Source organism: Leptinotarsa decemlineata, unplaced genomic scaffold, assembly GCF_025532065.1.
Source record: "Leptinotarsa decemlineata unplaced genomic scaffold, Ldec_3_MD MMD2_tig00026299_RagTag_RagTag, whole genome shotgun sequence".
Lineage (NCBI taxonomy): Eukaryota > Metazoa > Arthropoda > Insecta > Coleoptera > Chrysomelidae > Leptinotarsa > Leptinotarsa decemlineata.
This window is the reverse complement of record NW_027412676.1, coordinates 9,317,866-9,344,997: the sequence shown is the minus strand read 5'-3', so window position 1 is coordinate 9,344,997 and position 27,132 is coordinate 9,317,866. Positions and strand designations below refer to the sequence as shown.

Below are 27,132 nucleotides of genomic sequence, written 5' to 3'. Positions count from 1 at the left end.
GTGAAAGGAAATTGTACCAACATTGTACCGAACATTAGCAACTCAAAACTTGTCCATATTCTTACTGCCAATAACACAACCATTACAAGGAAAAACTTCATCTTTTGTGAAGAATTCAGGGCATTTTGTCGAACTACTAGGGGCAATCGAAGTCACAGAGCCAGATCAAATAATCAGTTTCGACGTTCCTATAGAAGTAATCATGGAACTTCTAGGATGCTGTGTACGAAATTGCTATTTCCAACTGGAGGACGAATTTTTTACGCAAGATGAGGGACTGCCAGTGGGATCGCCACTTTCACCAACATATATATATATATATATATATATATATATATATATATATATATATATATATATATATATATATATATATATATATGGAATGGTTTGATACTCTGGCCAATGAAGAGACCTAAAAAAACCCAAAGTCTGCTTGAGATACGTTGAAGAAATCATCCTCATAATATAGAATCATGAGAATACAGAACTAACACCTTTCTGCAGCACATCAACAGCGTAAGACCTTTCATCACTTTCACAATGGAGAAGGAAGTCCACGACGAATTGCCATTCTTAGACGTATTGGTGAAGAGGATCGACACTACGTAGGAAACATCTGTATACATGAACCCACTCACACGGGACAGAATCTGAACCACGAATCTAACCACCATCGATCGACTAAAAGAGGAATCATCAAGAGAGTCTAGTAGACCGTGCTTTCGGGCTCTGTGATATGAAGGAAGGTATCGAGAAGATACTAGACAAAATCAACGGAATGGTTACTCCAAAGTGATGGTGGAACAGACTTCAGCTAAAAGAGAGCCTCGCAAGGAAGAGAAGCAGTCACAAGCAGTACTTGCACTTTCCTGCATCAGAAGATTGTCGGAAAGGATAAGAAGAATTGTGCCCAACTACAACATCAGAACCTGCTTCAGATCCAGAAAATCCTAAGTTGCCACTGCCGAACACAAGAAACACACTTAGCGAGGAGAAACCAGCAACTGAGGAATAGCAGAGTATGTATAGACTCAGCAACATAACATCAAATGGTCCCAAACTGAGATCATCCACAGGGAGGAACACTGGTTTAGAAGGAAATTCAAAGAAGCCGCATATATGTTGTCCAACAACGCATTCAGCCAAGCTAGCGTAGAAATACGCAACATATGGAAACCCATTACCAAGCGGAAAACGTCGAACGGTCAACTCCCGCTAAACCGGTGAAACGGAGAGAGGGAAGAGGGGATAGGTTAAAATACTCGAATGACCTATGAAGGCGATTGTGGATACTAACAATCGAAACGTCGTCAAGTAACTTGGCTTAAAATCTTTCAGTTTTTTATTTATTATATTTATAAACTACTCAAAATGAATATAGAGACACATCCTTAAAATCTAATAAGTAAAAAAATAAGTATTATTTCATGATAAAAACTTCTGGTGTGTACTCCATACTAATTCTTAATATGTTCCATTCGGTTGTTGTTCTGCTTTTTTTACTTTTTTTGTACTTTTAGCTACAAAATCACTAATATGAAAAATTCGGTATTTAGTTTCACTTTACTTTAGTTCATGATAGGTATTAAATTTTAAAATTTAAACAATGAATGTTTATGTATTGGGTAGAAGGAGGATACGTAGGGTGTCCTTCAACGAATTTCAAGTTGCTAGAGCAGTGGCATTGATCGAAGTAGGGTATTCAAGGCGTCGTGTAGCCCAAATGCTTAATGTGAGTCATTCTGCGGTTTCCAGAGCTTGGAATCGCTACCAAATTTACGGCATAGTAAAAAGAGCCCCTTATCCCAATCGACAAAGGGCAACAACCCGCAGAGAAGATCGTTTGTCATGACTTTGGGCAATTAGGGGTCGCACCGATTCTGCTATAACACTGCAAAATCGACTTATAGAAGCTACGGGAACGCGAATTTCGAACCAAACGATACGAAACCGACTTCACGAATTACAACTCCATGCAAAACGACTTGCTAGAACCCCTAGATTAACTCCAGCTCATCGAGGAAATCGTAGAAACTTTTGTCAAGAGCATCGTAATTGGAATTTAGACTATGCAAGAAATTGTTCCATTCGGAGGTGGATCGATAATTGTGTAAGGACTGGTATAACTTTGACAGGACACACGGACCTTGTGGTATTTCGGGAAGGGACTTTAACGGCTGTCCGTTACATAGAGGAGATATTGGAACCTCATGTCGTCCCATTTGCCCCAAATATGGGAGCTGGGTTCATCTTACAACAAGATAATGCCAGGTCACAAGTAGCCAGGGTCGTGAGAAATTTCCTACAGGAGCACAATATTAATGTCATGAGATGACCAGCTAATAGTCCGGATTTAAATCCTATTGAGCAGCTCTGGGATGAACTGGAAAGACGTTTGAAGGATCATCAACCCTTCCATGGGTGCGACATGGGAAATATAATAAAGTAAAGATCATATACAGTCACTCAATAATTTCATTTTAATGATCACGTGATATGCAAAAATCTAAAAATTTGGAAGTATGAACATCATTCAAATTTTTCACGTATAGTCCGCTTTAGGTTATTAGTGGGCGACGTTTTAATATGTTTTACAGAGTTGAATATTCCAGTTTAACAGGAAATGAAACAATGCTCATGAGGAGTAACTCGAAGAAAAAGCCCTCACCACCAAAAACTGGATTATTCAATCTGTGATTCACTTTATAAAATTATTTCAATTTGCACTAACATTCATGGATATCAAAAGTCAACAAAATATTATTTCGTTTATGTCCCTGTAAACATTTGTTTTTGTTTATGTGTGGTTAATGGTACGATACTGTTGATACAATTTCAAATGTTTACTTTAAAACATGCCACAGAGGTTAACAATTAAAACTGATGAATACAGTTTGAATTTTGCTATTCTTTGAACGTTGTAAAAAATTCATCCAGAAAAATATAGTAAATGTAGTAATTGATTTGAAAAATATCCGTTTTCATCAATCTTATAGCAAAGAAATAATATTGAACAAGTAAAACATGACTATGGAGTAATATGTATTACTCAGGCCGAATTGTAACTCTACAGGATATAATCGGATATAATCCAACGCCCTTCGTGGTATTAGCCAGGGGAGTAACCGTACTAATGTACGGGTAGCTCCTGTTGGTGACACCGTGCATATGTGATGTTTTTCATCTTTGGTAACCAGTTGTTGTCTATCTTTGCAATTGGCTGCACCGCGCTGATGGGGCCAATAGCCAAAAACACGTGCCCGCGGTTTGCCCCCATTTTTTGAGTGTTCTGTCCACGAATTTCCCTTTTGATTTGTATCATACACACTCGATAAATCTATATCTCTGTATTTATATCCTGCACCCGGAAGTCACGCAGGTAACTATAGCTGCCTACGTGGTGATGTTAGATGATGCTTGGGAATGCTAGGTCTTCTAAGTGAAACCACAAATGTACGGGTAGCTCCTGTTGGTGACACCGTGCATATGTGATGTTTTTCATCTTTGGTAACCAGTTGTTGTCTATCTTTGCAATTGGCTGCACCGCGCTGATGGGGCCAATAGCCAAAAACACGTGCCCGCGGTTTGCCCCCATTTTTTGAGTGTTCTGTCCACGAATTTCCCTTTTGATTTGTATCATACACACTCGATAAATCTATATCTCTGTATTTATATCCTGGACCCGGAAGTCACGCAGGTAACTATAGCTGCCTACGTGGTGATGTTAGATGATGCCTGGGAATGCTAGGTCTTCTAAGTGAAACCACAAATGTGCGGTTAGCTCCTGTTGGTAACACCATGTATATGTGATGTTTTTCATCTCTGGTAACCAGTTGTTGTCCATTATTGCAATTGGCTGCACCGCGCTGATGAGGCCAATAGCCAGAAACACGTATCCGCGGTTTGCACAGCTGGTAAATTTATCGCTGGAGATTTCGTTGAGACTGAGTATAAAAACTGTGAAACACAAAATTTTACACGAGGTAATCAACTGTATCGTTCGACTGACAGCAGTAGATTCAGAAAGAGTTTTTGAAAAATATGTGAAACGAAAGAGGGAAAGTATATAATTCTGTTAAAAAGTAATTTGGGAACGATAGTAAATACCTTACTCAGGATCTGCCCGAAAGATAACTGAACCGAACCGAAGGGATTTTAGAAGATCTCGTCATGCCATGGCTGCTTTTTAGTTTCAAATCAAGCATTACCAGCAGCAAACATTTCATGCTCCAGGGTTTACTGAAGAATATACACTTTCCAAATGTCCTTAATCAAACTTGTTAACATCACAACGGATGTGAAACATTACAAATTAAAATGAATATAGATAATTGCCTATGAAATAACAAAGGATGTATGTTCAATACCTGCTTATCACTCTCCTGATTCAAAACTTTCATTTGCAATAATAATGGACAAGTATCGAATTGGTTACTCTACAAGTCTATAGTTTGCCAATTGCAAAGTTTGCGTTCATTGAACTTTGATTTCACAAATTTCGTTAATCATTTCAAAACAAAATAGATTTATTGACGAACGGATAAATGCACTCCTTTGATATTGCAAGAAGTTACAAATAGCACATGACAAAAGGAAAGAGGTTATTTTTTACTCATTTCTCAAGCACAAATTTACTGCGGAGTCAAATTTTGAATAAATCTATTAATAAAAAAATCCATAAGTTACGGACTTTATGTGTAACACTAATTCATATATGAAAAAACATTTGGATATAACGATGATCCGTGATATAAAAGGCTATTTATGGATGATGAGGGTATAATTGAAATAAATATAGTTTTAAAATTAAAAAACACGCTTTTAAGAAACATCGAACTGAAAAGTTAAAAATAATTATGTTTAAATAAGCTTAAAACAATAAGGAACGAAAAATACTAGTATTATTGTGAAAAAAGCGACGGGCGCTTGACATACAAAAAATATGCACAAAGCACCCACTCTTTTTTCACAATAATACTAGTATTTTTCGTTCGTTATTGTTTAAAGCTTATTTAAAAAAATATTTTTAACTATTTAGTTCAATGTTCTTTAAAAGCGTGTTTTTTAGTTTTTTAAACTATATTTATATTCCATTTTTTTTAGTTTCGTATGCTATAAAAGCGTGTTTTTTAGTCTTTTTAAACTAAATTTATTTTATCTAAACTTTGGGATCAATCAGCCGTATATTGTTAAAAAAAATGACCATTGATATTTTCCGATTCCAGAGAGGGAACCTGAAAATCAGCTATCAAGGCCAAGGCAGCAGGCGCGCAAAGGAGGGTTACAAATAAGGCAGCTCGCGCCTGCTGCATTAATAAAAAAAATACTTTTTCAAATAAAGAAATACATGTAAAATGAGTTCGAGTTATATCAAGGAGGTTACGTATAGTGCCATCTGCCCGCGAGTAGATCAAGTGATAATGTCGATAATTCTGTCAAATACAGATCCCGAGCATTCAAACGGGAATACATATGAAATGAAAAAGAGGATTACAAACATATAAACAAACATACATACAGGTGACGCTAATAAAAACGTGTTAATCAATAAAAAAACTCAAGACGATGAAACGACTACTACGCTGAATATGTTGAAAAATATACGGAATGCAAATCCAATTTGAATGAGTTAAGTTAGGTAGATTGACAAAAGGTGACGAATAATTTTGATATTTCATTTAGGGATATCAAAATATTCCGCAAATTATAAATCTTTTTTTGAATATATTACTAGCCGCAAGTTCAAAACAATCGCGAAACGCTCCAGATAAGCCGTTGTTATCAGTTGAAAAGTTATGTTATTCATTAGTTCGCTCTCAAACTTCCTACAAAACCAAAACAAGATTAATTATATACAGATGTGTCCAATAACTAACTACATCATGTGCAAAACCTAAGACGGCATAATCCATTATTATATTCCAGAAATAGTATATTCCATAAATATCATCTACTGTAAACTATCATTTATGATATGTGGTACTTAAATTTTTTTTCAAAAGCATGTTCATTACCATATTTCATGGGTAACCTTATCCTGACTGATCATTACTGACCCAAAATATAGCAGTTTCAGACCGATATCAAAGCTATACGAGGTCTGTTCAAAAAATCAGGTGGATTTACATTTTTACCAAAAAATATTCATTTATTCAGTTCTGATAGGCACTTTTTGGTATGTCCTTGTACTTTCTTAGCGATTCCGTTTTTATCTCTTCAATCGGCGCAAAACGCCATCCTTTCATAGGCCTCCTTAATCTTGGGAACAGAAATAGTCGCAGGGGGGCAAATCTGGTAATTACGGTGGCTGAGGCATGATTACAGTGTTGTTTTTGGCCAAAAAATGATGAGTGATCAGGTGCATTTTCAAAATGCAAAACCATTAATTGTTTTTCCACATTACCGGACGTTTTCTTCGTATTGTTTCTCGCAAGCGGCGCATAACTTCAAGATAATACTTCTTATTTACCGTAAGACCATAAGGCAAGAACTTCCGATTCACTACGTCACGGTCATCGAAGGAAACAGTGTACAAAACCTTTGGCGTGGTTTTTTTGGTCTTGGCTCTCCTGGGCACTTCCATTGGGACTATTGGACTTTGGGTCGATGTTATAACTATACAGGGTGTCCCTGGACTTCCTCTTTTCCTCTCGGGAATGTATAGATGGGGTCAAAATATCACCAGTACTTCATATAACTTTTTTTCCTAAAATCCTTCGTTACCAAGTAACGGGCCCTCGAAGTTACAAAATGAAAAATGTTTTTCTTTGATAACTTTTCAAGTGAATATTCAAAATCATCCAAATTCTGGTAATTGACTAAACAAATGAATTCCGTCGATGAGCTTTCATGCAGGAGTCAGTTGTTTTGCTACAAAGTCAGAAACGGACTACCCCCGATGGTCCACACCCCAAAACTTTGAAATGACAGATATTTTTCAATATTTTTCAACAGAATAAGGTTACTTGGACAATTTTATGAATAAAAGTACTCGTGTGGAAAGTCGATCGGAGCAACGAGTCTTGATAAAAATGTAGTTCTACTCGACGACATCAAACCCGCTCGTCCACCATTATTTGAAATGAATAATTATCAAAGCAGAAATAATAATGATAACGTTAATTCAACAACATTTATAACAGGAATAATACAAAGTATGTTAAAATGAAGTCGTAAACAAAAAGTACAGTACCTATATGGAAGTTTAAGTCACAATTGTGATAGCAGATATTTTTTCAAAAGAAATATCAAGTTCTGTAGATTCGTGGTGTTTTTAAACTAACAAGCTACTCTACTATGAAATATCGAATTCATTCCATATTTTGTATGTACATAATACGTGTGGAATAATCACGTTTTGTGTTGATCAGTTATCTGAATCTCATGAAACTCAACATTCGAATGTTTCAAATTCTTCTTCACAGCTAAACTGTTGAGGAGTTTCACTGATAATTATAATTTTATGGGAGAAATTCTTTAACACAAATCTAAATTTAGCTGAAAAAACGCACATCGGAAAAAATATTTACTATACTAATAAAAAGCAAACGAATGAACTACAAAAACGGCTGCACATGATCAGGTGAAAAATATCCAGGGAATAATTATGTTCCATTTCTTTCACAGATGTTGACAAAAAAACCTTTTAGAAAGTTTTGATAAAAAATGAGAAACTGGAATGCGATTTTGTTTTGTTGAGTGGTGCGTTGTCATATGACTATCATTGTATTGTCAATATTCTATAGGATATTTTGAATTTTTTTGATATGGCCGAACAGTTTACATTCAATGAATATGCAGATATGCATGTATTTTATGGACGAGCATTTTGTAATGCTGCAGAAGCTCGTCGTCTGTATTCCGAGCATTTTCCCAATCGAACGGTACCGTCAAGAGAAACATTCGAGCGTGTCGATCGCAGCTTGAGGGAGACAGGTATGTAATAATTGATAATTAATTTGAGCACGTTGTTTCATTTCGATATTATTGTAGGTACAGTTTTGCCAAAACGAGGTGGTGAGGGCGCTCCTAGGACTGTACGTACCGTTGTATTGGAGGAAAATATTTTGGAAGCCGTCGCTGATGATCCTTCAATGAGCATCAGAAATCTATCAGAACAGTTCCATACATCCAAGTCCACTATTCATAGAATAATTAGGGAACAACTGCTCCACCCATTTCACATCCAGACGGTACATGCCATGACACCTCAAGATTTTCCAGCACGACTGGAATATGCCAATTGGTTCATGGATAGGCAAAGAGAGGATATGACTTTTATTAATCGAGTTTTATTCACTGATGAAGCAGGTTTCAGTAGAGATGGAGTTATCAACTCTCATAATCTCCATATATGGGCCGAAGAAAATCCCCATGGGATATTGCAAACCAAACACCAACGGAAATTCAACGTGAATGTTTGGGCTGGTATCATAGGAAACCATCTTATAGGACCATTCGTTCTACAGGACCGATTGAATGGAGAACGTTATTTGGAGTTCATTCAGAACGATTTGAATGGACTTTTGGAACATGTTCCATTGCAAACCCGAAGAGATATGTGGTTTATGCATGATGGCGCTCCTCCTCATTTTAGTTTGATTGTGCGTGACCATCTGAACCATATTTTCCACAATAGATGGATTGGTAGAGGTGGGCCATATTCATGGCCATCGCGGTCTCCGGATTTAAATCCATTGGATTTCTTTCTGTGGGGGCATCTAAAAAGCCTTGTTTACGCTACACCTATTCACACAAGAGATGCATTGTTGAATAGAATAACATTACATTGTGAAGCCATACGAAACGACCCTGGAATGCTATTTCAAGTACAGAGAGGGTGTCTTCGCAGACTAAGAAAATGTATAGAGAGAGAAGGTGGTCATATCGAGCAGTTTCTGTAGCGGATTTTTCATTTCTGTTTGCTCTTGAGGCTCTTGAGTTTCGTTAGTTAAACGTGTTTGCATTATAAAAATTCGTTATGAACATTTTACCTATCATTTCCATTTTCCTTAAAAACTAATATTTTCGAATAATGGTAGACATCTCAGGATAAATGTTGTTGAATTAACGTTATCATTATTATTTCTGCTTTGATAATTATTCATTTCAAATAATGGTGGACGAGCGGGTTTGATGTCGTCGAGTGAAACTACATTTTTATCAAGACTCGTTGCTCCGATCGACTTTCCACACGAGTACTTTTATTCATAAAATTGTCCAAGTAACCTTAATTCGTTGAAAAATATTGAAAAATATCTGTCATTTCAAAGTTTTGGGGTGTGGACCATCGGGGGTAGTCCGTTCCTGACTTTGTAACAAAACAACTGACTCCTGCATGAAAGCTCATCGAAGGAATTCATTTGTTTAGTCAATTACCAAAATTTGGATGATTTTGAATATTCACTTGAAAAGTTATCAAAGAAAAACATTTTTCATTTTGTAACTTCGAGGGCCCGTTACTTGGTAACGAAGGATTTTAGGAAAAAAAGTTATATGAAGTACTGGTGATATTTTGACCCCATCTATACATTCCCGAGAGGAAAAGAGGAAGTCCAGGGACACCCTGTATATCCATAATTCGTAACCAGTTATCACCCTTTTAGGCAAATCCTAATCGCCGTTGACGACATTTAACAGTTCCTGAGCAATGCTCATGCAACGATTTTTCTGGTCAAAATTCAGCAATTTTGAAACTAACTTCGCTACCGCACGCTTCATGCCCAAAATTCACTAAAAAATTACATGGTATGATGCCGACATACTCAGCAATTTCTCTAATGGTGATTCGACGATAACCTATAACAATTTTCTTCACTTTCTCAACATTTTCATCGGTTGTTGATGTGTGGGTGCGTCCAGGCAAGTATCGTTATTCACATCTTCACGGCCTCCTGTGAGAAGCTTGTACTAATTATAAACATTTTTCTGACTAGAGTCAATCAACGTATGCCACTGTCAACATTTCAAGTGTTTTTTGAGCACTTGATTCCATTTTTTACACAATGATTGATGCAGAAAATCGCACATAATATATCACAATTATTTTTCATAATGAAAATTGCGATTCTTCAGTTCACCTTATTCGTTCAGACTAATAAAAAATTTGTATGATGCACATTAAAAACATTTAAAACAACTTTGAAAGTTGAATCAAATAATAGAAATGGAAACCAATTTAATAGATGACAAATCAATTTCTCGGAGTCCACACATTAATTGGAGTTTTATATTTGACTCCTACATAACAGCAATTAAAATGAAAGTGACTTTTGACTGTTTTGCTGACAATAAAATATCCTGCGAAATTAGGCACTCTGCTGGTACACAACTTCTTACTATTTATTTGTAGTAATCTATAATCTGTTCAGAAATGAGAGAGACTACAGCAGTATATCTGTATATATATTGGAGAGCCATAGGCGTACTGCATTCAAATTATTTACTTTCAACGAATTGAATGAATGAATTTATACGAAGAAAATACAATATATATATATATTTGAAAAATATCATTCATAACAAACAAAATAACAAATCTACTATGGCAAATTTTAAAATATGTATAGTAGTAACCAAGACATTCTCCAACAAATAGATATTTAGTTGAACGGGATTGAAAAAAACATTGTTTTTTTTTGAAGGCGGTATAAATAGATATTCCTATGAATTATACTGTCAACAGACACATCGCACCCATCAATTAGACCGACTTGGCTTTTTAGCGGGGTTATTCGTGATATTCTCCAGTTTACTTCTAGAGCGCGTTGAATAAACAGCTAAACAACATGGAAGCTAGTTGTTCGGGAATCGTGAAGCGTCCGAAATTGTCGCCATTAAATATAAATGAAAAAACAATTGTTATGAATGTATATAATTCTTTAAGAATACAATATCTGCCCGAAATGAAAAGTAAGGAGAAAGTAGTGCAAAACTGCGCGAGTATGACCGGTGTCAATAGATCGACAATTTTTAGAATTCTCAAGGAGTTCAAGGAAAACGACAACTTTTTCGAGCCGAAAGTATCCACCGGTAGAAAGTGTTTGGTTATCGATGAAGAAGTGAAGAATTCTATTAGGAGAACAATACACTCTTTTTACATAAAGAACGAAATACCTACATTGAATAAAGTTTTGTCAGTTATTCGTGAAGACAGTTTTTTTCCTGATATAAGAAGAACTCGATTATGGAAGATATTACATGAGCTGAATTTCACTTTTGGAAAGCAAGATAGAAAGAGCATGTGGAGCAAAAGTAGAAGACAAGCCTTTATGGAAGGTTGGTCCACTGATTTGAAAATTCCAGTTGGAAAAGGTTGTCGTCTTATCATCACTCACATAGGCAGCAGTGAAGGATTCGTGAAAGATGGATTGATGGTGTTTGAATCGAAGAAAAATGGGGATTATCATCAAGGAATGGATGCCACAATATTCGAAGAATCGTTTAAAGATATACTTGTAAAACTTCGGCAGGGATCCGTAATAGTAATGGATAACGCAAGTTACCACAGTAGACCAGTCGAGAAGCTGTCGACGTCGTGTTGGAAGAAAGCAGATATTACTGAGTGGGTTACAAATGAAAGCTATTCCTTTTAAATCGACCATTTTGAAAGCGGAGCTCCTCAACTTGGCTAAACGTCATAAGTCACCAATGAGATGGCGAAGACTACAGGAATGTCGGTTCTTCGGTTGCCGCCTTATCACTGTGAATCCAATAAAGTTGGTTTGGGCTCAAATTGAAGGATTCATCGCAAGGAATAATAAGACCTTCAAGCTGTGTGAAGTAAAGAAATACCTATATTGTGCTCTGGAAACAGTTAACCAAAAAGCTTGGGAAAAATGTATCCACAAAACAATCAGAATCGAAACAGAGATGTGGGATCTGGATGATCGCATAGACTCATTATCAGAAAAAATTATTCCAGTTGTCATCAATCCTAATGAAACTGATTCATCCAATGATGAATCACTCAACGAATCCCTGTAGACTTTTTTCAGATTGTAATTATCGCAATGTCTTATTCGAAGTAAGTATTCTCATTAAATCTATAAAATTGTTTCTGAATCAACTATGAAATCCAATAAGGAATGTGAATCTTCATTTCCAAACCAACAAGAATATATAAAGTGTATCTCTCAGTGCAGCCACACTTTTCTACTTCCTGAAAATGTCAAAGTCGAAGCCGAAACGTCGAACAACGCAAAGTTTTGAACGCGGTTCAACTCGAAATCAGATGTTCAAATTTCTAACCGCGGAAATCTATTCTATTTGTATACTCATCTGGTGATATTTCGAATACTTTATCCATCTTCATTATCATACCGACGATCAATTTGATATTATCAGTGTCAATGATAATAATATCAAATTCATTTGCATCAAAACACGAATCATAACTACAAATTATAATGTTTTGATTTAAATAGGTTGGATAAAGAAAATGGACAGTCTTTAAAACGTCACCAGATGATACATATTTCTTTCAATATGCAAAATTTTGTTAATTCAAGTCAATGACAAATTTGATTTTTTTTCCAAAAAGCTAATTTATCAAATGCAGTAACTTTTTGCCCTTTCTACATTTGTATTTATTTGTAAATTTAATATTCTGATTATTTTATAGATCTGTAGATGGTAACAATTATAAATAATAAAGAACTATTTCAAATATAAATTGTCCTTTCCAAAATAAAATATTTAAACAAAATTAGTTTTTACCATATTTTAATTATCTTCTCATCATACAGAATATATCGATGGAAAATTTATATTATTACCCCCAGTCCAACGCCTATTAATATTATCTTAAACGTAATATCAAAAAAAACATCGAGAGGTTCTTTTGGCGGTATTTTCGCATTCTTTGTCGGTGTTTTCGCGTTCCTTGTCGCATATCCCTATTTTAAAGGCTCGTTAGCGGCGTCCTCAAGGGATATAGAAGGTAGACATATCTCAATGATTTTGTGGGTGAATTGCAGTGCTGATTGCTTGAGATGACTATGTTGCTTTCTTTGATGTAGCGACATGTTTGCATTCTTGAAATTCTTTTACTCTCGGACAATACTGAACGAACTATGGCTATAGTATAGAATTCCATATTGCGGTTATTACACATAGAAGACAATATTCACTTTACCCTATTTTTATGAAAACGGGGTGTTTGTTTCACGAATGTAGACAAATATTATGAGAGGACAAACCAACAAGATTACTATTCACTCTACTTTTCCCAATTAAGAAGTCGGTACTATAGATAGTTAGAACCACTATCTAAAATCAAATGAACATATACATTTCTACGAATACGAGTAAGGTTGAGTGGAAGAACAGGGGTTGAGTGGAAGAACAAGGGTTGAGTGGAAGAACATTATTAGCACAAATACGAAGTGTACAATTTATGTGAGAAATAAAGGCGATTATTATTATTATATTGACAAAAGGGTATTGCATCAATTGTTTTCAATAGAATTCCCTGATCCAACACAATTCATTAAAATTGTTTCTATGACGTAATTACCAGTATTGCTCTTTTCCTCGTATTGTAATTATTAGGTTCATCATTAAGCAAATAGTTATATACTATCACAAATGGAAAACTGATCATAAGCCTTATCAATTCGGTTACACATATGTTTCAATAGATAGAAAACATTTACCCATAAATTATTCTATGGGTGCTCGATACATTTTCATTTATAGGTACTGTACCACATTAGTTAGATAAACAAAATATACCGAAAAACGAGTAGAGAAAAACGTATTTAATATTTTTCACTAGAATCACAGGAAATAGGCATATCTGTAGTAAAGTTAGTTCTTGTAGGTTATTATAGTAACATAAACGTGAAATTGGAATTTGTTAATACAACTATGTATATTCATATAATAATTATGGTGATAATAATAATAACAACAAATGAGACGAATTTTCATAGTCCGCGACTATGAGAGAGCATTCTTGAAATTCTTTTACTCTCAGACAATACTGAACAAACTATAATATAGATAAACTTTGTCTTTTACACTAAGTAATTTGGACGAATCGTTAAAAAGTTATCACAAAATTAACTTGAAGCAACATAGTAAGCCATTACTCGTCGCGTCTACTGTAAGACGACGGAGGACGATACGCCGGAGTAGAGGGGCGGTCTCAGCAATGAAGCGCCATCGCCTAGACAGCGACCCGAGTGCAGTTGGCATATTTTTTTAGTTACTGTATTTTTAAAGGTTTCGTGACAGACCATTTTGAACAAATATTTATATATAAACCTAGAATTTTGAAATATGCTAATAGGTTCTTTGTATAGCGTAAATAAGCATCAAGAAAAGGAATCAGGAATGTCCACCCCCAAGGGAGAAAAATAGAGGTTTAAAGATTGTATTGAATTTCGTTAGTTTTGAAGTTGGAAACTTGAAGTTTTTTGTTGTTAAAAAAATATTGTAACTATTAGTTTAAAATGATCTGTCACCAAACTTAATGTGACAAACCAAACTCTACGCGGGCGAAGCCGCGGGCAACAACTAATAGTCAATAACAACTAAATAATTGCTTCAAATTTTTTATTTTAATTACCATTACTGTTCACAAAAGCTACTGAAATTGTTATATTTGATATTCAACCTCAGAACTTTATAATATATTGCCATTTATAGTAAATTTCACTATATCTAAGATCTATACGAAAATTTCGGGCTGAAGGAAGGCCAATTTACTATCAGGACGAAACGTGGGTAAACGCAGGTCATACTCTCACAAAAATTTGGACAGATAAAAATATATCAAGCTCCAGGCAAGCCTTTATGGAAGGTTGGTCTACTGGTATTTCCCCACACTCTGGTAAAGGCAGTAGATTAATAGTTTCTCACATTGGCAGTGAAAAAGGATTTGCTGAGCATGGTTTGTTGGAATTTGAATCCAAAAGCACAAAAGACTATCACGAGGAGATGACAGCTGATGTTTTCGAAGAGTATTTTGAGCAGATGATTGAACATATACCACCAAACTCAATTATAGTATTAGATAATGCACCTTATCATTCACGACTAGTTGAAAGACTTCCAACGACTGCGAGGAAGAAACAGGATATCATTGACTGGCTGCGGAATAAGACCCTGCCTTACGAAGATGGAATGGTTAAAGCAGAACTTTTAAAAATTGCCCGGCAACACAAATCTAAGTTCAAGAAATACGTAGTTGACAAAATGGCGGAAAGACGAAACATCACAGTCCTTAGACTTCCACCCTACCACTGCGAATTAAATCCAATTGAACTCATTTGGGCACAAATGAAAAGCTATGTGGCTAGAAAAAATACGTCATATAAAATACAAGCTGTACGTGAATTGTTATACGAGTCTTTACAACATATTACAGAACAAAATTGGCGAGATGCAGTAAGACATGCAATAGAAGAAGAACAAAAAATGTGGGATCTTGACAATATAATTGATGCGACTGTAGAGACACAACCGCTAATTATTAACCTGCAAGACGACTCGGATTCCAAAGATGATCCTGTTTATTTTGAATTTGAATAGTTTTGTAAGTAATCGTAGTTTATATCATTTAAAAATAGGTATTGATTAAATAAATGTATCTTTTACAAATTGCAAGTAACTTATTATTTTTGAATAGAATAAAGAATTTTTTTTTAAATAAAAATACAGTTTACAGTACCTACAGTTTAAGAATATTAATATATTTATTTATTTAAAGTAACTAATGTTTTAATCATATACTCTACGACACTGGTCACTCATTTCCACTCAAAATACCTACATAATCGGATTAAAAGTTTTATAGCTGTATTGTTTTTCTTCAGATACAAGGTGGGTTAGTCGAAAACATCTTAAACTGCCAGTTTTAGTTTTGTTTTTGTTATTATATCATATTAGCTGTCCTCTCTGTATTTCAGTTCTCTAATGAGGGTCAAACTTGCAGTGAGCTATCAACAAATTATGAACGGACTATAGTTCGGACTTCCATTGTCTACTATACAAAATGATTTGAAATCCCTGAAACAACTAAAAGAGAAGAATTAAAAATGAATAGCTGAAAATAACAATTATATTAAGCAAAATGAACCTGAAATGAAATAATAGTGAAATAAAATACAAGTAAAATAGAACAATTGAACAAAAATAAATAAAAATAAAGAAATGAAAAAAAAAAAAAAAGTTGAGAGATTCCAAGTCACGTTGGTCATCACCCGAAGACGATTGTAGATACTAACAATCGAAACGTCGTGAACTAACGTGACTTGGAATCTCTCAACTTTTTATTTTCTTTTTTTTTCATTTCTTTATTTTTATTTATTTTTGTTCAATTGTTCTATTTCACTTGTATTTTATTTCACTATTATTTCATTTCAGGTTTATTTTGCTTAATATAATTGTTATTTTCAGCTATTCATTTTTAGTTCTTCTTTTTTAGTTGTTTCAGGGATTTCAAATCATTTTATATAGTAGACAATGGAAGTCCGAACTAGTGAAATTCATCATGAAACATTGTCAATCATTTTCAAACCATTTATAGTGTTCATTGATTCATATTCCAATTGAAAAATACCTTAAATATTAATATACTAGCTGATCTTATGAGTCTTTACCGTAAATCAGTTAGATTTTTCCACTTTAATTTCATATTGGTTAGATATTTTATGTAGTTCTATTGCATAATCAATGTTGGCTTTGTTACGAGGCGGCTAATAGGTAGTCCTTTGTCAACTTTTTTCTCTTTGTCTATAAAACCAATTTTTGCAAACCAAACTCGTTCTTTTTTGTCGACCAGGCCCCGACCTCTGCTCACCAGCATCATTGAGCAATGATAACTCCCAACATCGTGCGATAACTGATCATATAGTTCGAGATGATTTTAGAAATCAAGACAAACATATTTCTGTATTTGTCTGGCCAAAATTTCTCCCAAATATTTCCCACCAAAAATATCTCCTGTAGCGTAAGCCAATTCGTCAATACCACATTAGTGCCGTTGATGGTAATGAAGCACTCATAAGGCATATTGATGCCAATGGATTAACGATGAGGCCATACATGCCGGACATGCCCAGTGGTTTTAGGCACCTTGTAACAAGCTCTACATATGTAGAGTTATTCTAGTAAAACGCTTCGATAGTGGTTCTAGCTGTAGTAGGCCACAATAGTATGATATCATATGCACAAATTTTCTGTTGCCATAAATCTAACAGCTCCATAAAATTACCAGAATAACCCTGCTGGTGTGAGTAATCCATGTTCTTCCAGAATTTGTTTAAATCCCTGTATCGTCAACTCTAGCCCTCTTGACCTGTGGAAAACAAAGTTGATTTGATAAATCGACGTCTTCAATGTTCACCGATGAATTGCCTTATCTTTATTCAGCAAGTTATTAAGAAGAAAAGTCGTCTCTGCGACTTTAATATAGACTATTCGCCAAAAGGGAACCAAATCAATGTCAATTGCTCCAACTCCTCCTCTCTCAGTATCGTGAACCATGCAGAGAACGAAATATGAATTCCTGATTATCTTATACAGGCTCCTTCTAATATCCTGTTATAAATGAATATTAATGTATATAGGTGGAACGGTGAACTGCTTCGTTCTACTCATTCAATCCATCGCTATATAAATGTTGGTTTAATTATAATTGTCGGACAATCGATATTCACTGCGTATCCTCCAACCAATGCTACGAATCGTATGTTAGGTTATGTTATTCGATAATCCTCAGCTCGCTCGTTTCGACTTCTGAAGGTTGTCATTTGTAAGGGAGCGACAGCTTGTTAACGGAAAAACACATTTCAAACACACACACACACACACATTTTGTTTCTAAAAATATGTTTTTACAATTGTTTGGCGTAGGTACACAATATTCATCATTTAGGCATCTCCTGATGATGCTAACTTGGTTAGCAAAGCGCTTTCAATAGATTCTTTTCACACCAAAGGTTCCAAATTTTACTTAACAAGATATCAAAAGACGTTAAAATGGTGATCATCTTCAATCTAGACGTCACCTTAGTTTCAGAGTTGTTTGCGGAAGTTAGAGGAGCGGAAGTCCTACGGTTTCGGAAATAAGAGAGAAAGTCTAGTATTGTGACACACTAACTAACAACTCACTAACTAACCCAACCAGACCGAACCTCACCTAACCTTTCTACCCAACTAACTAACTAATATTACTGGAGTTTTTTCCCAACACCAAATCGTTATTTTTAATACCTCGACACGTGTTTCGATCACCAAGTGATTATCTTCAAAGAGGAAGATTAAAACTAAGAACTAGTGCGAGCTAATCCTATTTATGCTCTAAAGGTAATCCATACAGGTAAACCATCCAGGCGTACCAACCATACAAGTATACCAACCTAAATTAATTTTGCAATTTTGCCTTATCTATTATTTTACAATATATGTTTATATAAAACAATTTGTTTTTTTATATATATATATATATATATATATATATATATATATATATATATATATATATATATATATATAATTGGTCGGGATGGGTTTAACTGCCCTTTCTCGAACACGGGGGAGTTATAATCAACTTCGATACTAGTGGACTGGATTCCTTGTAGGTTGCTGGCTTTGAATAAATTGACGCTGAATCAGTTCGTTAACTAAATATATTTATAATCCTTAGCAGCTACCATCTCACAAAATCGTAGGACATACAAGTAACATTGGGCGTTGGCAAAATGCTTCTCATAAGATAGTCTGTGTTTAAATTACTTACAAAACGTTTCCTTCTTCAAGACACACTATGCACAATGTACCACTAATATATGCAAATTCACCTTCAGTTACTTATTAACTTGGAAAAAATACAAACGCCGAAATTATTCGAGCGTCGTGGATAAATTGAAAAATGAAGAGACTAAATCTCAGTAGGAGAAAGAAAAGTCAGTTAGGTTTCACTACCTCGGAGGACAATCTCGGAATGCGTTGTACCTCTCTCGGTTCTTTTTGGGAATTTTTAATCGCCACATGTCGACCGATAAGGGAAAGGGGCGATGTTTCTGGAATTCTGGGAATTCGTTGAAGGAACCTAAAGGTTTACAGATGTAGGAGTTGGAAAGCAATAAATGAATTGACAGAGCGCGTTCAGGGATGGATTAAGCACAATTTAAGTTGGAACTGAATAACTAATAAAGGATCAGAAGAAGCTTGTTGGAAACTGTGTTTCCAACAATAATAAAATAATAGATAAGGCAAAATTGCAAAATTAATTCAAGTTGGTATACATGTATGGTTGGTACGCCTGGATGGTTTACCTGTATGGGTTACCTTTATAGCATAAATAGGATTAGCTCGCACTAGTTCTTAGTTTTAATCTTCCTCTTTGAAGATGATCACTTGATGATCGAAACACGTGTCAAGGTGTTAAAAATAACGATTTGGTGTTGGGAAAAAACTCCAGTAATATGCATTACTACACCAAAGGTTCTAAACAGTGCATCATAAGTAACTAACTAACAACTACACAATATTTATGAAAAATCGTTTTTATTTATAGTATTTCACTTTTAAATCAATAGCAACACGTCTATATAGTCTTAATAAGGGGTCAGCTATATATTTATATAGTGTGTCACAATACTAGACTTTACCCGAAATAAGTATATGTGGCTGAAGTTAGCTTTAGATTTAAATCCGATTCTTTCGATTGTACAGTTGACCAGATGAATAATGCTCATAATGATAGTTTCTCGAAATATGTCTACTTCACAATGAATTTTGGAGGTAGAAATGCATGATGATATCACGCATATTGGAATTCACATCAAAGATTACACTGAAAGGGCGAGTCACTACCCGTAACAGGTATACCTTCAAAAAAGAGTTTCGCAAACCGTTTCGAGATATACTTGGATTTAAAACACAAAATAATGCAAAATGACAGCTTCAGTGAAAATTGAGAGGTAATCAAGCTGCCTAAACCTGGAAAGGGTGGTCTCACCCCTATTGCTACAAGTAATGACGATTTCTACTGATAATTGACATTTCTCCACCAAAAACATGACGAGATTGGCAGAAATTTCATTTGTCAAATGATGAAAAAAAAATTCTGTATAGATGGCACATGGAGGTTTATGATAGTTAATAGACTGAAAGGAGGTTCAACCCCTAATATAAAATTTCTGCCCAGGTCAATTTCTGACGAGAAAATCGAAATCCACGAAAATCTATTATAAGAACATATAGGAATCAACACTAATATCATGAAAATAAATACCATTGATATAATAAGAGGGTGGCCTCGCCCTTATTTTGTCAATATACATAAATTTCTGTTTGTCAAAAACTGAACGAGATGGGACAAATGTTCTGTACTCAAATGATTCAGTATAACCCTCCCGATGAAATGCATATAGAATCGAAAACAGAGAAGTAGTGAGAATGAGCCTTACTGAAATATCAAATAGTCACTACTGAGGCTCAAGCAAAATAAAAAGGGTTGAATCACCCCTATTTTCTCCGATACTTAACGCCTCTCCACCAAAAACCTGACGAGATCGGTGAAAACTAAATATGTCAAGTGATGAACAATAATATTCTGAATAGATTCCATATGAAGATTTATAAAAGTTAATAGACTGCAAGGGGGATTCAGCCCCTAATATTAAAATTGTGCCTGAGGCAGTTTCTCGCGATAAGATGTAGATCAACGAAAATCTACAATATGAACATATGGAAAACATACCCAATATCATGAAAATAAATATCATCTATATTAATTAATAATGAATAGGGTAGTCCCGCCCTTATTATGTCAATATATATATATATATATAAATTTCTGTTTTTCAATAACTGAACGAGATCGGAAAAATTTTCTGTACTCAAATGATTCAGTATAACCCTCTCGATGGAATGCATATAGGGATTCATAACAAAGATCAGGCCATAAGGGCAAGTCGGCACCTCCACAGAAATATATTTGAAAATGTCTTCGGCAAGAACCTGTTGAGATCGACTAGAGTCGGAAACAGAAAAGTAGTGAGAATGAGCCTTAGTAAAATATCAAATAGTCACTACTCAGGCTTGAGCAAAATAAAAAGGGTAAACTCACCCCTATTTTCTCCGATACTTAACGCCTCTCCACCAAAAACCTGACGAGATCGGTGAAAACTAAATATATCAAGTGATGAACAATGTTACTCTGAATAGATTCCACTTGGAGATTTATGAAAATTAATAGACTGCAAGGGGGATTCAGCCCCTAATTTCAAAATTGTGCCTGAGGCAGTTTCTCGCGATAAGATGTAGATCAACGAAAATCTACAATAAGAACATATGAAAAACATACCCAATATCATGAAAATAAATATCATCTATATTAATTAATAAGAATAGGGTAGTCCCGCCCTTATTATGTCAATATATATAAATTTCTGTTTGTCAAAAACTGAACGAGATCGGAAAAATTTTCTGTACTCAAATGATTCAGTATAACCCTCCCGATGAAATGCATATAGGGATTCATAGCAAAGATCAGGCCATAAGGGCAAGTCGGCACCCCCACAGAAATATATTTGAAAAAGTGTTCGGCAAGAACCTGTTGAGATCGACTAGAATCGAAATCAGAAAAGTAGTGAGAATGAGCCTTACTAAAATATCAAATAATCACTACTCAGGCTCAAGCAAAATGAAAAGGGTAAAATCACCCCTATTGTCTCCGATATTTAACGCCTCTCCACCCAAAAACCTGACGAGATCGGTGAAAACTAAATATGTCAAGTGATGAACAATAATACTTTGAATAGATTCCATATGGAGATTTATAAAAGTTAATAGACCGCAAGGGGGATTCAAACCCTAATATTGAATTTGTGCCTGAGGCCGTTTCGTGTGAGAATATGTAGATCAATAAGTTCTGGCCGAATTTCATCACTCACCCTTATGTACTGATCTTTAATATAAAACACTATATGCATGTTATCGAGAGTTATATAGAATCATTCGGGTACTGAAAATTTTTTCGATTTCGTTCAATTTTTGACAACCTGAAATTTACATAGACACAATAAGGGCGGGACCAACTTTTTAATTATTAATTAATATAGATGATTATTATTTTCATGATATTGGGGTTGTTTTCCATATGATTTTATTGTAGATTTTTATTCATCTACATATTCTCGCGAGAACCTGCCTCAGGCACAATTTCAATATTAGGATTTGAATCCTCCTTGCAGACTATTACCGTTCATAGATCTCCATGTGGAATCTTTTCATAGTAACATTGTTCATCACTTACATATACAGTTTTTACAGATCTCGTCAGGTTTTTGGTGGAGAGGCGGTAAGTATCGGAGAAAATAGAGGTGATTTTACCCTTTTTATTTTGCTTAAGCCTCAGTAGTGACTATTTGATATTTTAGTAAGGCTCATTCTCACTACTTTTCTGTTTCCGATTCTAGTCGATCTCAACAGGTTCTTGCCGGAGACATTTTCAAATATATTTCTGTGGAGGTGCCGACTTGCCCTTATGGCCTGATTTTTGTTATGAATTCCTATATGAATTTCATCGAGAGGGTTATACTGAATCATTTGAGTACTGGAAATTTTTCCGATCTCGTTCAATTTTGAACAAACGAAAATTTATATATATTGACATAATAAGGGAGGGACCACCCTAGTCCTAATAAATAATGTATATGATATTTATTTTCATGATACTGCGTATGTTTTCCATATGTTCTTATTGTAGATTTTCATTGATCTACATATTCTCGCGAGAAACTGCCTCAGGCACAATTTCAATATTAGGGGCTGAATCCCCCTTGCAGTCTATTAAGTTTCATAAATCTACATATGGAATCTATTCAGAGTATTATTGTTTATCACTTGACATATTTAGTTTTCACCGATCTCGTCAGGTTTTTGGTGGAGAGGCGTTAAGTATCGGAGAAAATAGGGGTGAGTTTACCCTTTTTAATTTGCTTGAGCCTGAGTAGTGATTATTTGATATTTTAGTAAGGCTCCTTCTCACTACTTTTCTGTTGCCGATTCTAGTCGATCTCAACAGGTTCTTGCCGAACACTTTTTCAAATATATTTCTGTGGGGGTGCCGACTTGCCCTTATAGCCTGATCTTTGCTATGAATCCCTATATGCATTTCATCGAGAGGGTTATACTGAATCATTTGAGTACAGAAAATTTTTCCGATCTCGTTCAGTTTTTGACAAACAGAAATTTATATATATTGACATAATAAGGGCGGGACCACCCTAGTCCTAATAAATAATGTAGATGATATTTATTTTCATGATACTGCGTATGTTTTCCATATGTTCTTATTGTAAATTTTCATTGATCTACATATTCTCGCGAGAAACTGCCTCAGGCACAATTTCAATATTAGGGGCTGAATCCCCCTTGCAGTCTATTAACTTTCATAAATCTACATATGGAATCTATTCAGAGTATTATTGTTCATCACTTGACATATTTAGTTTTCACCGATCTCGTCAGGTTTTTGGTGGAGAGGCGTTAAGTATCGGAGAAAATAGGGGTGAGTTTACCCTTTTCAATTTGCTTGAGCCTGAGTAGTGACTATTTGATATTTTACTAAGGCTCATTCTCACTACTTTTCTGTTTCCGATTCTAGTCGATCTCAACAGGTTCTTGCCAAACACTTTTTCAAATATATTTCTGTGGGGGTGCCGACTTGCCCTTATGGCCTGATCTTTGTTATAAATTCCTATATGCATTTCATCGAGAGGGGTTATACTGAATCATTTGAGTACAGAAAATTTTTCCGATCTCGTTCAGTTTTTGACAAACAGAAATTTATAAGGGCGGGACTGCCCTGTTCTTATTAATTAATATAGATGATATTTATTTTCATGATATTGGGAATGTTTTTCATATGTTCTTATTGTAGATTTTCGTTGATCTACATCTTATCGCGAGAAACTGCCTCAGGAAAAATTTTAATATTAGGGGCTGAATCCCCCTTGCAGTCTATTAATTTTCATAAATCTCCAAGTGGAATCTATTCAGAGTAACATTGTTCATCACTTGATATATTTAGTTTTCACCGATCTCGTCAGTTTTTTGGTGGAGAGGCGTTAAGTATCGGAGAAGATAGGGGTGAGTTTACCCTTTTTATTTTGCTTAAGCTTGAGTAGTGACTATTTGATATTTTAGTACGGCTCATTCTCACTACTTTTCTGTTTCCGATTCTAGTCGATCTCAACAGGTTCTTGCCGAACACTTTTTCAAACATATTTCTGTGGGGGTGCCGACTTGCCCTTACGGCCTGATCTTTAATATGAATCCCTATATGCATTTTATCGAGAGGGTTATACTGAATCATTTGAGTACAGAAAATTTTTCCGATCTCGTTCAGTTTTTGACAAAAAGAAATTTATGTATATTGACAAAATAAGGGCGAGACCACCCTCTTATTATATCAATGGTATTTATTTTCATGATATTAGTGTTGATTCCTATATGTTCTTATAATAGATTTTCGTGGATTCCGATTTTCCCGTCAGAAATTGACCTGGGCAGAAATTTTATATTAGGGGTTGAACCTCCTTTCAGTCTATTAACTATCATAAATCTCCATGTGCCATCTAAACAGAATTTTTTTTTTCATCATTTGACAAATGAAATTTCTGCCAATCTCGTCATGTTTTTGGTGGAGAGATATCAATTATCAGTAGAAATCGTCATTACTTGTAGCAATAGGGGTGAGACCACCCTTTCCAGGTTTAGGCAGCCTGATTACCTCTCAATTTTCACTGAAGCTGTCATTTTGCATTATTTTGTGTTTTAAATCCAAGTATATCTCGAAACGGTTTGCGAAACTCTTTTTTGAAAGTATACCTGTTACGGGTAGTGACTCGTCCTTTTAGTGTAATCTTTGATGTGAATTCCAATATGCGTGATATCATCATGCATTTCTACCTACAAAATTCATTGTGAAGTAGACATATTTCGAGAAACTATCATTATGAGCATTATTCATCTGGTCAACTGTAAAATCGAAAGAATCGGATTTAAATCTAAAGCTAACTTCAGCCACATAATAAGTATACCCTTTGAAATTATATGTAGTTATAAAACAAATTCGTTTTGCAACAGCAGGTGACTTCAAATCGAGTTTCAAATACAATTATTACTTATTTCAATAATATAACAACGTAACAATTTTAATAACATTATAGGAGTTAAGGGACATTTCTATATGTCATTGGTGGATGTTTTATAATGGATCGAAGGAACCAGTGCTATCTCCAGGTTTGAAACCTACTGAACATAAATGAAAGCCGAAAACCTATTATTTGCGACTGAATGAACAATGATCAGTCATGCAACAAAAATGGTATTTGAAATGTTGCTAAGAACATTTAGTTTAAAGATTGAAAATAAGTTATTGGAAGTTTATTTCAACATCACATTCTTTTTCCCAGTGAATAGTCATTTATTAGTAAAAACAAACATTACACATTTACAATTTTCTCTGTCACACTAAGGCAAGAACTTGAAAGATACGTAATGTAGGTATACATAAATGTTCAGATTGTAAATATACCAAAATTTATCCAATACCTACCCTACCTATGTGTCAAATGTTTTGAAATCGATAAGTAGATAGGTTCCTACAACAAAGTTCAACCGGGACGTCTCGTCTGGAGAAAACACCGATCAATAATATTTAAGGTGGCCCAGGTTATGGATTGAATTCTTTATAAACATCATTTTACGTGGGTTGAAATAATTTCGTTTTGTATATTCAAGAAAATTTTAAATAGTACTCACTGTTCATTAAGGACTGGGGCAATCTTCAGAATGTTGTCCAGGAATTTATTGTCATTACATAAAATTGTCGGTGTTTGAGGTTGGCTATTCACATTCAATAATCTGAAGAGAATACATATAATAACTGCGATCGCAGCTAACACAACTGTTGACATCCTCTTCACAACCGGTGCCTAAGCATCAAGCACGACCACCACCTCACCTCGCTAAAAATATATTACTAATAGGAAAAAGCCGGCATGGAACATATAGGATTGGCGGCTCCTTACGAACCTTCAAGTGGCATGGTCCGATTTTGCACGAGCATCAGCTGTTGGATGGGCGTGGAATGATGAGATAATCAATCAAAAGTAAATGGGAAAGGATTGTTCGCGCTGCTGTGATTTTTGAATTTGAGTCGTTTCAACTTGTTCAAGTTATGGTAAATCAATGAATGTTGACGTTGTTTCACTCACATCATGATTTTGTTAGTTTGAGATGATATCGAAATGGTAGATTAAAATGGTTACTGAATTTGATGGTACTGAGTCATAGAGGTATCTCACGTCAATATAAGGAGAATCTGTCAAAGTTTGGGTTTGGGCATACGCCCACTTGTCACTATATTCGGATCTTATCATATTATCATATACCTACATAGGCAAGTAAATAAAATAAAGTTGTGATGTAGAAAGGTAGGTAGGTAGGTATGTATATTAAATTGAAATGGGTAGGTATTTTCTAGGAGAGAATAATTTTTTAGGAAACGTTTTGGCTCTCTACTTCTCCATCACACAGCGAGTGTGCTTTAGACCACACGACTGAAGTAAAACTTCTTCAGCTCCATCTATACAGGGTGTTTCAAATTCGATCCTCACCATTGGGATCTCGGAAACCATGAGAGATACGAAAATGGTAAAATTGGGGCAAAGTTGCGCATTCATCTGACTAACAATAAACAATAAACACAAGTAAATTCACTCCCGGTCTGTGTCTTTGATGTTTCCGGTCAAGATTTTATTTTTTGCTAGCATGTTGCGGGGTAGAAGGTTTAGGCTGAGAGCTATCGTGTACCTCTGCACGAGGTGCGATCAAAAAGTATGTGACCATGATCTGAATTCATCATTGCTACGAGGAGCTCACAATAAATATCTCATATGATTGTGAACTGTTTACGAATTGATGAAAAATAAGACAAGGTGGTGAAATGAACGTATATTTTGTAAAGTAAGATTATACAATTTAGGTCAAAAACTCATGATAATCTATTCTAAAGGTTTTCCAGAGTGATGAGTTTTTGATTTTTTTAACATTTGTTTTCAAATTTCTATTGGCAAATTTCAAAGTATAATAAATTAATAC

General features: G+C 35.0%; 1 protein-coding gene across 1 annotated transcript in view; it reads right to left on the bottom strand.

Moving 5' to 3' along the window:
- Hydr2 (abhydrolase domain-containing protein 2) overlaps nucleotides 1-26,312 on the bottom strand; it is a 92,845-nt gene extending 66,533 nt beyond the window's left edge. The window contains exons 1-2 of the mRNA XM_074180557.1: nucleotides 26,065-26,312; nucleotides 25,792-25,997 (exon numbers count right to left, since the gene is read on the bottom strand). Coding sequence (XP_074036658.1) covers nucleotides 25,792-25,946 — 155 coding nt within the window. The 5' untranslated portion in view covers nucleotides 25,947-25,997; nucleotides 26,065-26,312. The remainder of the gene's footprint in view (nucleotides 1-25,791; nucleotides 25,998-26,064) is intronic.
- Between the last annotated feature and the right edge of the window lie 820 nt (nucleotides 26,313-27,132).